The sequence below is a fragment of the Coenobita brevimanus genome, chromosome 5 (genome assembly GCF_032717465.1).
Source record: "Coenobita brevimanus isolate Jiangsu-jjx chromosome 5, ASM3271746v2, whole genome shotgun sequence".
Lineage (NCBI taxonomy): Eukaryota > Metazoa > Arthropoda > Malacostraca > Decapoda > Coenobitidae > Coenobita > Coenobita brevimanus.
In genome coordinates, this window is record NC_136958.1 from 12036159 (window position 1) to 12052380 (window position 16222).

At 39.8% G+C, this 16222-nt stretch overlaps 1 protein-coding gene across 1 annotated transcript in view; it reads left to right on the plus strand.

Moving 5' to 3' along the window:
- Rab2 (RAS oncogene family member Rab2) overlaps nucleotides 1-15530 on the plus strand; it is a 104643-nt gene extending 89113 nt beyond the window's left edge. The window contains exon 5 of the mRNA XM_080270479.1: nucleotides 10226-15530. Within this exon, the coding sequence (XP_080126605.1) occupies nucleotides 10226-10324 (99 nt within the window). The 3' untranslated portion in view covers nucleotides 10325-15530. The remainder of the gene's footprint in view (nucleotides 1-10225) is intronic.
- Nucleotides 15531-16222: the final 692 nt, after the last annotated feature.

Here is a 16222-nt window from a genome sequence, read left to right on the forward strand (position 1 = left end):
CCAATTCAATTCATAATCCTCCAGCTTATTTCTGTAATTTTCTGATAACTTTCAGTTTGGCAAATTACTTTTTCTTGCTGAAAAATTTCTTCCCCGTTATTATTGTCACTTTCCCCTACGATCGTTTCCAGTGCAGTGGAAGAAACTCAGTGTGCTCAGAGGTGGATATTGTTTCCCAATTTCCCAACTGGAGGTTAGGTTATTAGGTACAGATAAGCTCGGTTAGGCCAGGTTTAGTTAAACACTTAGGGAAGAACAGTCCTTTCCGCCATTATGTTAATGAAATAAACGAGTTGTCATACCAGAACAGCTAAAAATGACAGAGAAACAGATTTAATGAGAAATGTTTACTGTATTTACCAGCCCAGAAATAATCTGAAAAATATAACAGACTATCAGGAAGAATTGATTTGGGAAGGTGCTTTTACTGCTTAAAGTAAAACGTATGTTTAGCCCCCCCAATGGCTGTGGGTTCAGATATTTGCGTTCTCCCGTGGTCGGCCTTGGGACCATTTTTTCAAAGTTCTAAAATCAATTTCTTTTTTCTTACATATATGAAAAAGACTCTTCTGGCACACCTGGCTTCCCCCCTCCCCCCTAAACCCATCCTGTGATTTGCTATGATTTGTGTAAGAATTAATAAAATTAGGATGCGTGTTACATCAGCATGTATACATTGGCCGAAAACATCTGGGACGAAGTGAACTGTGAACGCCAGACTGCTTGAGGTGGTAGAGTAGGGTCGTGTAAACACACCAGTGACCCTCATTCCCTTCCCATAATTGCTCACAATTTTTTATAGCTCACCCTAACTCAGCGTCACTGACACCAGTACAGTTCAGGGCCAGCAGCTATGAAGGCGATAATGGAATACATTATTGTTTGTATCAGTCCTCTCTCTTTCACACATACACACAAGAACAAACAAAAGAATGAGCAATAAATGTACACTAACTCTAAGGAGCAGAAATAACTGTGCTCAGTCAGTCCGAAATATATTGGGAAGAGTGATACCGAACGAAGAATGTGGAACTGAATGCTAACGTTCAAGAACATGTGGGACGAAAGAGTAATTTTTTTCTGATTGGCAAACATTTTTGTTCCATATCGTCTCTTAAAATTGTAAAACCCATAATCTTTCGTGTAAGCATACAGCCCAATGACCTTACCAATTCAGTTCATATTCCTCTAGTTTATCTTCTATATTTTTCTGACTATTTTGAGGGTGGTAAATTATGTTCTCTTGCTGAAAGAAACTTACTCAAAATTAGGGTGCATATAACATAAGCATGTAAACATCGGCGAATACATCTGGAGTGAAGAGAACGCCTGACTGATGGGATGGTAGAGTAGGGTCATGTACACACACCAGTGACCTTCATTCCTTTCCCGTAATTGTTTGCAGTTTTTTATAATGGCCTAACTCAACGTCATTGACACCGAAACAGTGAAGTGTTGTTCAAGGCCGGCAGCTGTGAAGGGGTTAATGGAATACTGTATGAAAAATTCAAAATGGGCGTGGTGCATAGAGCCGCACTCGCTTGCCGAGAGAAAACGAAGTAACCCCTCTCTGGTAAACAAATTTTCACACGCTTCTCAGTTGAGTCCACGTCCCTCTTCTCCTCACAGCCTCGCTGTACCTGAGGATATTTTCGCAGTCCTTCACCTTTTCGTATTGTTTCGTCATGCCTCCCAAGCGCCCTGCATCATCTCCAGCATTGGGGAAGCCCACTGCAAAGAAACGGCAGCACCGTACTCTAATTCTGGAAAGGAAATTGGAAATTATAAGACCCCATGAGGAGAGGCAGGGAGTCTTTGAGATTGGGTGTGCTTTAGGTCTTGATGTTTCCACCATTGGGCCTGTGATGAAGAAAAAGGAGATGTTCAAGAATATGGCCACCTCCTTCTCAACAATTGTATACAGGTATTGCATACTTTTTAATAGTGGGGGGCTGAAGTTTAGGTAGGGGTCCGAGGGGGTCCTGGGACGCATCCCCCCATTTATATGTATATTTCAATGGGGAAAATCGTTCCTATATACGAAATTTCGAGTTACGAAAGTTTTTTTTGTTCCCTATCCCTTTCGTATATCAAGGACTCACTCTACTTAAAAATTAATATTCCAAATTGTTCTCATCTGCTATTACTGAACTTTGAGTGCATTTTCTGGCACAGTATTGGTTCATATATGGTGGTACATGTTCATATGCATAATAATATGGTTTTAAAACATAATAATAATAACAATATTAATAGTCAGAGTAGTAATACAGTGGTGGTCTTATTATCCCTCATTTTCTCCCATTCTCCCTCTGTCTGTCCCTGCCAGTCCATTCATCATTAATGTTTTCACAGTCACTCTGTATTCTACATAACAAACACAATAATAATAAAGACAATACTAGTCTTATAATAATAATAATAATCATATTAAGCATTACTATGAATAATAACATTACAGTCCTGTTGTTAGTGTCCTTCATTGTCCTGCATTCTCCCTCTGTCTGTGTGTATTCAGCAAAAATTTTACTAAAGCCAACACTTACTCAATACTTTTCACTTTCTTTTCTGAGACTAAACCACAGTAAACCTGGATAATAAGTGCAAAAATGCGAAGATCCTTATGCACACATAAAAAGACTCCGGTGTAGCAATGGACTGGCATGTTCCTGGGCTCCATCCCGGGTGATGATTGGGTGAAAGAGGGGGTGTGTTCACAAGCAGCCTGCTGATTGGCGTACGAGTCCTGCCGAGCATGACGTCACCACCCTCCCACCCCCTACCCTCCACGCCGTTCACTGAGTTAACGGGATATTGGACCCTGTCTGTATGCTTGCTGGCAGGGACAACCATTGCCCAGCCTCTAAGGTCGATTCAAACATGTTGTTTTGTATGGACTATGAGCCATACGTCGAGTGGAGCCAGGGTCTTCCATCCAAGCCCAGCGCATAGAGGAAGGGTGAAAATAGTGTTATATGCAATAAAACTGGTTTGGCCGGGGGTGGCATGTAGGGCCCATTCTACACGCAACGCCTCATAAATAGATCTTGGTTAGAACAGAAATCATGACACTTATCTCTGCACATTCAGTTTATGATGTATTATTAATAATGCTCCATTTACCACAACCACTCAGTTACTGTGTATATTTCATAGTGTGCGCACCAGATCTGATATACTAGTGTGGATTTTTTTTTTGTCATTCTAGTCTGGAGAGTGGCATTATCTTCTGGAAGATGGAGGTCTTTGAATATTGCATCAGCAATTTCAGAGTTCTAGTTATTATTATTATTATTGTTATTATTATTATTATTATTAAAAGGCATTGGCCATGCTAGTATGTATAACCCATGGGGACTTGGTGACTGCTGTAAAGTCTGCTTGATTGTTTGCATTATCCCTGGTTATTTCCATTACCCTAATGTCTTTATGTATCATTGTTGTATTCATGATTATTATCAGTCTCACCTCATTTGCCCACCATCAGGTAGAGTGAGATAGGGGAAAAAAATTTGGGACATTTATATAACACCTCACCCAATGTCTTTATAGGTCTGTCTTGTGGCACTTTACTTGAACCTTTTGATTATGGAGATGTATTTATTCTAAGTATGTGTGGTAGGTGGGGACACTCACCATCCACTCATTCAATGTAGTGCTGCTCTCGGGTGTCTGCCCTTTCCTCTCCTCCCTCCTTTCCTTCCTTCCTCTTCAGGCTCTCTTTACAATATTCTTTCCTTGCCCTCCTGCCTATGGGTGATTCTGCATTGAGTGACAAGCCGAATGGTTTCCTGTACACCAGGAAACTATTTATTACGCTGGGTGGTAACCATATAACCAAATTATGGCGCCTGGTGGTTTAGTGGGTAATTATTGCACTCCAGTCGAATTGAGCCAGTTCAACTTTATATCCATGGGGTGGTTGGGGTTACTGCTCATGTAATGCCATTCGGATGAGTGAGGCTGGTCACTCTCATCTTAATTCAGGACCAACTTGGCTCGCCCCGGGTTCCTATGCTCCTCATGGAGTAACGTAGGATTAGGTGATGGATGGATGGATGGATTTATTCCATCTTTTATGTGGACCTTTCGTGCATGGATTCCACTCACACAGTGCCCATAAGCTGTGCCAAAGTTTGTTTAGTCACATAAACTGTGCCAAAAATTGATGGTTCTTCAAATACCTGTCCAGTGATGTTTAGGCTGCTATCTTGACATTTGTTAAGAATTTTAGGGGTAGTGTCAGTAATTTGAGGGGTTTAAGGCTAGAACTTAGCATCCTAATAGAGGAGTTGGTATCACAGAGGGTTTTTAGTTAGCAAGTTGGAATAGATCATGGTGAGATTTTTTTTTTTATGTCACACTCCTGTGTCTGCTTTACCTCAGTACAGTAGGCCGTGGGCTTAAGAAGCTTATCTGAAGTCGTTTGGGTCACAGAGGGTTTTTAGTTAGCCAGCTGGGGTCAGGTCACAGACTTGGTTAACTTTTTTTTCATCATCTAAGCCAGTGTTACCCCATGAGGAGCATAGAAGCCAGGGGCTAGGCAAGTTAGTCCTGACATTTAAGATGAAAGTAACCAGCCTCACTCATCCCTGAGGGGCATTAACCCCTTAACCGCGGGGCGTCACTTTCATGATGCTTGGGAGCAAGGGATCATACCGCGGGGCGTCGCTTTTGTGATTCTGTGTTCTGTTGAATTCACCCGGGCTTCCAAGTGGGGGCTTGTATCATCTATCAGTACTGCCAATGTCCAACACTAGTCAGCACTCCTAATCTCATCTGTACTCCCATCCATTGTTGACAATTTAGCCATTTCTCCCCGTTCTTGACTCCCCTCCCTACCCCCCCTCCTTTACCCTATCCTCTCACCTGCCCGGCCATGCTACGCTAAGTAAATCTTCCCTGGAATTTTTCACTGATTTCATCCATTGAAATAAGCCCTATGTCGTATTCTTATACCAAATAATATATACAAGAAAGAAATAAGGTAAGTGAGAGTGCCATACACCTGGAATTGGCTAATTATCACCTGACAACACCTCACGTGCACTCGTTCGCTAATTTTCGCTGTTTTTTTCCCCTTGAAATATGCCGTATAATCTATTTTCGTAATAAATATACATGTAAGGAGGGAAGGGAGAAGCCTAAGTGATATTTACATTCACCTGGAACTACCTAATTTATAATGTATTGTCTAGATTTCCTGCCAATCATATCAGTGCTACACAAAGCTGTTTCAAGATTTAACATTGGTAGCTCTGATTATATATCTCCTAAGTAGGCCTCTAATATATTTTCATAATAAATATACATGTAAGGAGGGAAGGGAGAAGCCTAAGTGATATTTACATTCACCTGGAACTACCAAATTTATAATGTATTGTCTAGATTTCCTGCCAATCATATCAGTGCTAGACTTAGCTGTTTCAAGAACCAATATTGGTAACTCTGAATAACCCCTAAACAGGCCTCCAGGCTGGCCCTGCGTTATCAGTTTACTCTCATCTTCCGAAGTGAGGGGACGTATGTTTCTTCTTGCTGACTTCAAGGCCTTTTTTCACCCCCATGCAAATGGCTCTGTGACCTTTACCCCCTACTAAACCTCGTGTGGAAAGAGGTAAAGGGCTGACAATTGATAAAAGAGTGACTACAATCTTTCTATTGAGTAAAACAGTGCAAGTGGAATTGTAAATAATGTGTAAATAATGTGTAAACAGCAAGTGAAAGTAATGAATGTAAATATACGTGAACAATGGAAAATAGTTTTATAAGTTATTTCAAGTGACAGTGCACAATACAGTGTAAATAAAATAGAAATGTAAATAACGTAAATAAAATAGAGAACGTAAATAGAAATGTAAATGAGTAGTATTATAAGAATACGAGTATATACCCTAGGAGTAATGAAAGTGAAAGTTTCACTGTAGCATGTCTGAATGCTATGAGTTATGAGAGTGAAGATGAAAGTGACATTCACTCTCAATGCCAGTATACAGGACGAGAAAGTGAATGCTACGTATTTTACTGAAAGAAATTGAATCCCTACAGTGACAATAAACTAATACTACTGAAGGAAACTTATGGATAAAGACTGTAGATATATATAAGTGTTATATAGTAATAGAAATATAAAGTGTTAGGGGTTTTATGAATAATAAATGACAGAGTAACAAAAGCGAACTAGTGCCAGTGCGACGATCAGACGCGCTCGTAATTTCCATTGCTTTCACAGTGTTTTTTTTTTTAGTATGGATCCCAAACTACTTGAAAATTGTAGAATAGTGTTTATAGTGTTTGTATCTGGCTGTGGTAATCATATTACGGGTTGTCGGGAAGTGTAAAGTGGAGACTTCGTTACCCTACTTCAGAGGTCTCCACAAGTCCTACGGTAACCGACGAAGGCTCAACAATCATTCCAGGAGAAAGCTGAAGGTATGTGCCATAAGCATATGTAATTTTATTATTCTAGGACTAATAACTGATTTTTGGCAAATATTTTTTGAGAGTCTGTCGGAGCCCAAATAACCCCGCGGCACACGCAAGTCATTGGTACAAGCCCGCGGTGTAGGGGTTAATTGGGCAATAAATCCCAACCACCTCTTGGATATAAACCTGCACTGGCTTAATCCGATTGGAGTGCCTTTATTGCCCACTAAACCACCAGGTACCATAATTTGGTTATAAGGTTACCACCAAGCATAGTAAGTGGTTTCCTAGTGTACAGGAAGCCATTTGGCTTGTAACTCAGTGTAGGGTCACCAGTACACAGAAGGAAGAGGAAAGAATGAAGGAAAGACAGATGAGGAAGGATGGAATGAAGGAAGAGAGGAAAGGGCAGGCACCCGAGAGCAGCACTACATCAAGTGAATGGATGGTAAGTGCCCACACACATTAGCCTGTTATGCATAAACCTCCATTTGTGTGGCAAATGTATCGATGTCATTGAATTTTGCTGTGCATGTTGAGTTATGTGAGTGAATCAAAAAGTTCTAGGCCTCAGGTATAAAGAAAAATGACAGTAAATCGGATCTAACTTTATTTTTCATCATAGTCACTGTGAACCTCTAGACACATGTTATAATGTTCTCGAAGCACGGTGTGGAGCTAGCAGCATGTTTGTTTACACTGAATGACAAGACAAATTGTTTTCCTATGTTTTGGGAAGCCATTTACCTCATTAGGCAATAGCCACATAATCAAATATAGTACAGTCAAGTCTCATTATACATCAATTTGGTATGTGAAAAGTTGACAGAACGATGAACTAAAAGTTATATCCAGTTTCGAAATAATAATGTCGAGATTCACATACAGGATAATTGTGGTGGCCATGTACGACAATCCCTTTTACGCAGTGCCTCCCACGCAAGTCAACAGTATGATGTGTAAGCCAATATGTCTGCCCTGTGTTTACATTTGCTGTGATCATCTCCCTTTCATTCCATTTTGTGAATGCAAGGCCATTGAAACACCATTGCAATTGTCAGATAACAGTGGAAGTGCGCAACGAATAGTGCAGTGTGCAATATTAAATGGATTGATAACTTTGTGTGTGTGAAATACTGAAACTTGTTACTTGGAAATCATGTACAGGAAGAATGCTGCCTCTAGTGGAAAGCATAGTGCTGAGGGTGCCGAGGGCAAGCCTAAAAGGGTATGGTTTTTTGTGATTTTAAGTTGCATGGTCCTTGGCTCCCCCCCTATCCTCATTGAACCAATGTTATATCGATCTCAGTATACATTAAATCATTATGCGATGCGTTTTCACTTGACATAACCCCTTTGCATACTGAGGGTAACTGTAAATTCCTGATGGTGTTTTGAGTTAAGGCAGTGGTTCTCAAATTTTTTTAGCTCACGACCCTCCAAAGGCTTGCAACTTCCCCCCTCCCCTTCTCTCTCTCTCTCTCTCACACACACACACACACACACACACACACACACACACACACACACACACACACACACAGTGGTAACGTTCTCGCTTGCCAACTGGTGGACGGGAGTTCGCGCCTCGCTCAGGTTGTGAAAAGTTTCATTGACGAAGTGGGTGGTTACTGTCCCCCTCGAGCAAGGGGACAGGTGTGGGTGTGTGAAGGTCACAGCCTTGCCCTTAGATTGGACTATATGAGCTCTCAGCTCCCTTCCGGGAAGGTAAAACCTGACGATCACGACCATCAAGTGATCCTGATCGACCCGGTGAATTACACACACACACACACACACATTACATTACATATCTGTTAATGTATATTCATGACCCTTGCTGTAGGCGCTGGTCAATTATTCTTTCATCAGACACAGATATTGATAATTAAGCATCAAAGGATATCAGTCAAGCAAACTCACGGCTGGCTTTGAGAAATGGAGGATTTTCTTGTGAAATGGTTATGCATTATTGAGAGCCTGCCAGTGCAAGTGTGTGTGCCAGCTGAGCACAGCAAAAGAAAGGTACTCAATGTGTGATATGATGGTGACAAGGAGATGGTGAGGCATAGGGGTAGGAAGGTGGGGGGGGATGCTTGGGGGATGGTACTTTTGAAAATTTTTACAATATAATACCCACTTTAGAAATGACACCTTTACAATAATAATGCCCTGCATGTATATATGGCTAGTGAGCAGCTTATAACCTATTGTTGTATGATGAATATGCGAAATAGTTTAATAATGATTTCAGCAAAGTAAATAAAATGTACTGGAAGCATAAGGTTTACTATTTGTCACTATGGCTCTTTGAAATTCCTCTCACAACCCATAGTTTGAGAGCCACTGGATTAAAGCACTTGGATGTGACCCATGATGGTTTACATCTGAGCAGTTGTTGTGTTTTATTGCTGAGGGTGAGCAACTATCACTGTTGCCTTGAAAGTAGGGGTTAAGAAACCTAGCTCCAAGTCCCTGTGGTACTTGTGGGACAGTGTGATATTTGATGATGGTGATGATGATGACCAGTTCATGACAGGAATCAGGACCTGATGCTCATAGAACTCCCTCTGATCCGAATAAAAATGTCTGGCATTATGTGGAATCAAGTAGTAGAATTGTCTTGACCATGAGAAGATTGATGGTACCAGTATTAATACTGTTAGTCCCTGACACTCACACAGCAGAGTAAAATCATCAGGCATTAGTCGGAATACACTTCTCCCCCACTATTCGACAGGGATGCAGTCCATAAAAAGTGGCTGAATAATGAATTGGTCGAAAAACGAACCTATTTTTCCATAAAATTGTGAAGAAATAGGGGGTTAGGTTCCTGACCACCTTCGTCATTCAAAAAATATGCAATAAAGATGGAAAAAATAACATAAGTGACACGAGGATTTGAGCTGTTTCCCTATAGACCTATCTTCTCAAGGAAAATTACTTTAGTACTGTATACATGTCATGATTGACATTTGATTTTCAATTAAAAAAAAATATTGGAGAACAAACAAAATATACCTACCTAGCAGTATTACAGGAAGCCACCTGAATGCCTCCGATAGCGTGTGTACTGCTAATCCCGCCAACAGAACATGACATCACCACACCAAAACAAACTCAAATGTATACAGTTTAAAACTCTAAGTAGCAGTGGAAGCCTGACTGGAAGTGCTGAAACCTAACTGGGGGGCATTGTCCCCGAGACCCCCCAATGATTATAACCTACCTAACGTAGTGAAAGCCTGACTGGAAGTGCTGAAACCTAACTGGGGGGCATTGTCCCCGAGACCCCCCAATGATTATAACCTACCTAACGTAGTGCAAACTAAGATGTGCGTTACATAAAACTGGCGCCAAAACAGTATTGTGCTTTAAGAGCGTTCATTAATCATTGGTGCAATCGTCACCTGACCATGCGATGGTGAAACACTCAGTCAGGTTGGTGAGCTTATGACTGCACTTGACAGGGGTAGTAGTAGGGGTCTTGGGTGGAGCCATGGTGGTGATGCAGTATTCCTCTCGGTTAAATAGAAATGAAGATGGATGAAGAGGCAACCGATCAGCAGAGAAGAATGCAGGAGATTGAGGCAGCTCAATTGGTCTGTCTGTCAGCGTGCAATTTGAATTGTCGAAAGGATGGGGATAACCATGTCGAGCAATGAAAAAGTGTTAAGATTTATAAATGTTGAAACAACAAATTGTCAAATAACGATTGGTCAAAAAACGAGGGCTTGGTGTATAATGCTTTACTGCAGGTGTCACACTTATGAGTACTGTACTGATGTTTTCATTACAGGCAAACGGAATCAAGATTGGACCACAGCATTCCCCGAGTGGTGCTGGACTGCCTGGGAACGCTGGGGCAGCAGGGGGCCAGGGTAGTGGATGCTGCTAATCACTCGACTCAACAGTGTGTCAGGCTGTATTATTGTGCACTTCGGAGGCTTTCTAACATCTCTTCTGTACCAATTTATTAATCCCTATGGCACTTTAGTAAACTCTTGTATGTTAGTGATACAATCTGTGTTGATATAAAGTCTAGCATATTGAATGCCTTGTGATCTAGTGGGGTAAAACACTCCAATTGGATGCAGCCCTATCCCTGTGGGCTGAAGTCAAAGAGATGATTAAGATTTATTGCTCACATTATACTTCATAAGGCAAGTGACTGGTCACTTGCCGTAATGTCTGGACTGAGTGGCCTAACCCTGTGTCCCTATGGTCTTGTTGGATCAGTAAGGGACTGGTTAATGGATGGATGAATAACATACAGTATAACAGAATGATACGATACAGAATGCAAAATATATTGTTAATGAATAGGTGTTACAAAGCCTCCTAATCTGACAAGAATACTGCTCATGGGCCCATTATCTTTTTGGCTGGCTTAGGAAGCTCTCTAGCACCTCTTCCTCAGTGGTTTGTTGCACAACACTTTGACCTTTTTTGTATCACTCATAAGCGTATAATATCAGGCAGATTGTATAAGTATCATGCAGATAAATAGTAATTTACCATATGTGTAATAAACTGTTAAGGAAGAGGTGCTGGGAGCCACATAAGTTGACTAGGATACAGCTGCTTGTGCTGAGGACCCTAGTGATGGTGGAGAGAATGGAGGCGTAGTTATGAGGCAGTGAAAGTGTAGAGAACTTTGCCAAGTGGTTTGTGTGTGTGTGTGTGTGTGTTTCAACCATGCTGTAAGAAAATTAGCACTCCATAGGCAACTATTCCAGCATAGTTTCTGAGCTGTTAAACTAGACAATCTCTGGCAGACCTGAAGGTGATTGATGATGGCAGATGCTTGAATACTCCATTGGAACTGAAGAAGCACAGATTTTTTTGTACACTATCTTTAAAAAAGAAAAGTATGTGCTGTAATCTAGTGGAATTTTACAGTATGCATATTTTGATGACAGAGAGTACAGTAAGAGAATTTTCAAGAAGAAAACATGTATGGCACACTCAGCCATAACTTTTACTCTTTACTTTTACCTTTGGCTAGAGATAAGTCATAATCTGGGTTTCACATTGAACAAAGACCTGTTGATAGTGGTTCAAAGCTTTTCTACACTGCACAGGGGACAGTGTCATCTTGGACACTTTCTTTCCAGTGGAGCTTTGACTACCACCATGTTGTGGAACAACAAATCTTTGCCAGGTGATGTGATAGTAGTTTGAAGCTTTCGTAGATTGCACAGTTAACATTGTATGATGATCTTATCGATCTCGTCACTCATGAGTCTAGAAAAGCTTCAGCCTACCAACAGGACATCTTTGTTTATTGGTAATTTGAAATCGCAGCTTTAACTTCCTTCCAGCCAGAGGTAGGTTGAGGGAGAAGTGAGACTGTGAACCACGGATGTATGTAATCCATTTCATCTCACCATAAATTTGGGGTATGATTGATCATAAGTCTGGTGATATTGAACACATATTATGTGAAGAGTTGGAGACCCATATATCACTTATAAGCATTGAGAAATGTAGTATCATTATTGAGGTAATTTGCTGTCACACTATGTATCATTGTGAAACCTGTGTATATTACATAGGTATAGGAGATACATACACATACAAGCAAAACTATTCTCTTAAGTTACTTCAAGCAGTCCTCATTTAAAGTTATTTTGTTATTCATGTCTGAATGATAGCTTTTTTTCACAATGTTGCTCTTGATTTATATTAATGTTGTTTTAAAGTTAGGAATGAGTGTTGTTCCATGATTTCAGCCTCAAAATTATGAGCCAAAAGCATTTTAAGGTTTTTCTTTTAATCATTTGAATCAGTAAACATATATATTTATTTCCTTCCAACCTCCAGATGTTTGTTTTAATGTTTTGTAGTCAAGGGGTAAGTGAAACCTGCAAAAAAAATTCAGGTGTAAAGTCACATCTAGAGTAAATACAGTCATCAAGAGGTGGCAAGACTGAAAAATAAAGTGCATCAAAGATTGAGGAGGTTAAATGTTTGTTTTGCCAGCACACATCCTGTTCTTTAATTGAGGACTGACTGTACATATTACATGGCTGAAGAAGCAACGTTGCTTCATGCCGCAAGCTTCCTCTCCTTTGATTTTGCCAGCTGTGAACCACTGGTAGTCCTGTGTGTATAATTCCCCCATGTAGGTGAGGGTGTGTAGTGTAATGTAGTTTTCTTTTTTGATAGTCTGTTTCCTGAGGTCCAACAGTTCTCCCGTGTGCCACATATCTTCACATGCTGTCACTACTTTAGCACTAATACCCAACATCCATTCTGCATGCATGCTGGGGTGTCTCAGTCAGGGCTGGAGTAATGGTATTAGTGAGGTTTTAATGACACCGGTGGGTCTTGTGGAAGGGCATTTACTTCAGTTTTGACCTAAGAGTGTAATTCATAATCTTTTCCCTGCCCCAGCCGGGATTGAACTTGCATCCTGTCAGACAGCCGACCACTTCTCCAACCACTTGACCATATGTTGGCACCATCAATCTAGCTTTAGTCCACAACTCACTCACAGCCTCACACTCCTCTCTTCATCCTGGCATTATTTTTTACTTGAGTAATCATTACATGAATGTCTTTTAAACCTGCTTGATTATATCTCATACCTGATAGAGTACAGTAAGTCCTTGTTATATATTAGGAATGTGTTCCAATGTATTACACCTTTTCCCATACATTTGTTGCTGCAAGAAGGAGGTAATTGGTAAATTAGCTTTATAGGTGGCAGTGGAACTTAGCCTTCTGAATCAGATGGTCTTTGGCATTGTATTCTTACTACTTGTAGATAGTTTTGAGTCTGTGGGAGCCCCTAGTCTTAAAGGGGTTAATGAAGGCTTTATATAACACCTTCAGTCACAAAAGTGCCACAGACTGGAAGACCACCTAATCGAAGAAGTTGGTGGGCAATCTTTTTGAACTTGTTGGATTAATTGGAGAAAAGTAATGTACATAAAAATGGCAACATATACTGAGAAATTACTATATAGTAAGACCTTATTGTAAATCAATGTATTATTTGACATTCCTCTGTATTCTACTTCAGGGCTATATGGTTTATCAAGGTCTCGCCTGGGGAAATAATCCTTTTATATTCTACTTTGCTTAGTGTATAATAGAAATTTTGGTTATTAAGGTGCATGTTAGTATGGAGGGAGAGAGGGGGACCAAGGATGAGGTGGAGGGACAGTGTGTAGAGATAAGATAATACTATGAGTGACATGAAATGGAGGGACAATGTGTAGAGATAACAATGAGATTGATGTGAGGTGGAGGGAGGGTAGTTTGATGCTTGAGGACAGAGTGACACGGAGGCAGTTAGTTACAACACCATTATCAGCAGGGTGAAGGCATATGGGTATAGATGGATAGAAACTTCTGTTGCTGTCAGTAAAGTTGAATGTGCTAGCATCTCCCATTTGCCAGCACAATTTAGGAGGAAAAATTTATATTTTAGAACACATCCCTGACTTATAATAGAGACTGCCTGTATTTAGCTTCGCAGAAATATATGTAATCTGAAAAAAACTTATTTATGTAGTATGAAAAAAAAAAAAAAAAAAAAAAAAATGGGCTGGTCATTTATGTATCTTGCACTAAACAGTTTAGACTCACTCAGATTTTATAAAAATGTCAGGCATTAGCTGGAATACAATACTAGAGCTGTCCTGATCATGTGTTAATGGTATCAGCATTAACACCCTCATATTTCTGCATCCTATTGAGTTGATTAAAATTATTTGGCATTAGCTAGAAGAGAGTACCAGAGCTGGCCTGACACTGAAAGGGTTGATGGTGACATGCCATTGTCATCATTGATGGTTCTGTGACTCCCTCTTAGCAGAATATAATTGTCTAGCAGCTGCAATAGAATGAGTTGTTCTGACCATGAGAGGGTTAACCCCTGCCAGGCTGATTCCTGGTAAGGTGGTTTACCTCTTCTGATTAACTGTTTATAATCATTGTAAATTGTACCTCATATCCTCACATGAGGCATGCAGTTTGGCCCGTGCAGATCTTCATAAGAGATCTGAAGTTCAGCAAGGAAAAAGGCCAGTCACCCATGTTCTACATATACCATACTTTACAGAATTATTAACCCAGCGAGCCTTAGAATATGAGTTCTAATTTATTCATGTTGCTACCAGATTATTCTAATCAGCTCAAGAGAGACTTATCACACTAAGAACATCTTGTAACTTGGTGCATTTCAGCTAGTTCTTATTTTGTTTGACAACAAGACTATTAATGCTGATCCCTTCAGCCAGAGGATATCAGTTTGGATTTGTTCCTTCTAGCTCCAGGTGATTTTATTTAGTGACCAGATGGTTTTAGCTATTCTACTTAGGAAGGCCCTGTAGTATTTAATGGGTTAATGAATGCTGTATCTAACCTCTCCAGCTAGTAAAATCTTCCTTAAGCTAACTACAGTCTTCAGGTGGTAGCGAGAATTAGAGCAGAAAATATGTTGTTGTAGCGAAGGGATTAACTAGACATTTTATAATAGGTTTAGTCTTTGTAAATGGCATGTCAAGCTTAACCTTATGAATCTAGATGGAATCCTTTTTTTGTTTATTTTTGCTTCTACCAGACAATTACGTGTCACTTGGCAAAGGCTTTCTGTATTCTGAGGGGTTTATTAGTACTAGAGCTCCTATAACTCACTCTCAGCCACATAAAGTTATCTGTCATTAACTGAAACTAGTCGGCCTGATCATGACAACATTAAAATTATATGTAACTCCTCCAAGCTGTAAGAGTTGGATATGACCTTAACAAACCCCTTTGATATGAGAAGCCTTTCCTCAGGTGAGTAAAATGGCCTAGTAGCAGCACAAATGAAACGAAAAGATATCGCTGGGCTGAAGGGGTTAAGCATATGCAGCCCAAAATATATGTCTTAAAATTGAATAAAGTAAACTATAAAACTTGAAGTTTTATTAGGCTTGAACCACTTTACACTGATGACATTACTTTATTCTTGCTACCTTCAGATGATTTTATTCAGTTTAGGAAAGGTCTCCAGTATGGAAAGTGTTGAAAAAGGGTATATCTAACTCCTCGAGTTTGAAAAGTCTCGCCCTATCCAAAATAAAAATCATGTACATATAGCAAGAATGAAATTAAAGTGGTATGCCATAGAATACATTTATATTATATTTTTGCTGCTGCTAGACAGTTTAATTCAACTTTTAGGGAAGGGGGTTAACAAACTTTGGAGCTTCTCATGTCATTCCCCAGTCTGAATAAAATTGTTTAGAGCTAGCAAGATCAAAATAAATTAATCAGTCCTTTGATTGAAAGGCTTAAAGTTGACACTGAATTTCAGCTATCAATTTTTTTTTTTTTTTGCTATCTTTATTTTTGTATTATTCTTGCTCTGATTATTTTATGTAGGATATTTGAGCTGGGGAGATTAATTTTATCCTCATTAGCCTGTTTCATAACTAGGAGGACTCTCCTAAGCTAAGTAAACTCACACAGAGATGGCAAAAATGAAATCTTTACCTCTTCAATTGAATGATGTCTTATTTTAATCACACTAACACTTGGTGATTTTATTTAACTTTGTATGGAAGGAGTTGATAAAGACTGTATGTAATGTCTCCAGTTTGAGTCTCAAAAGCTGAAGAAACTAGTATGAAAATAGGAAAAATGAAACATAAAATATCACTCTGTGATTAAAGGGGTTAATGAAAGCTATTACTAAATCCTCTTGCACGAAAAGTTATCCTAAACTGAATAAAATAGTCTGGAGAACACAAGCATATGATAGAAATTAAACTATGTGGAGACAGCAAAAGTTAAAATA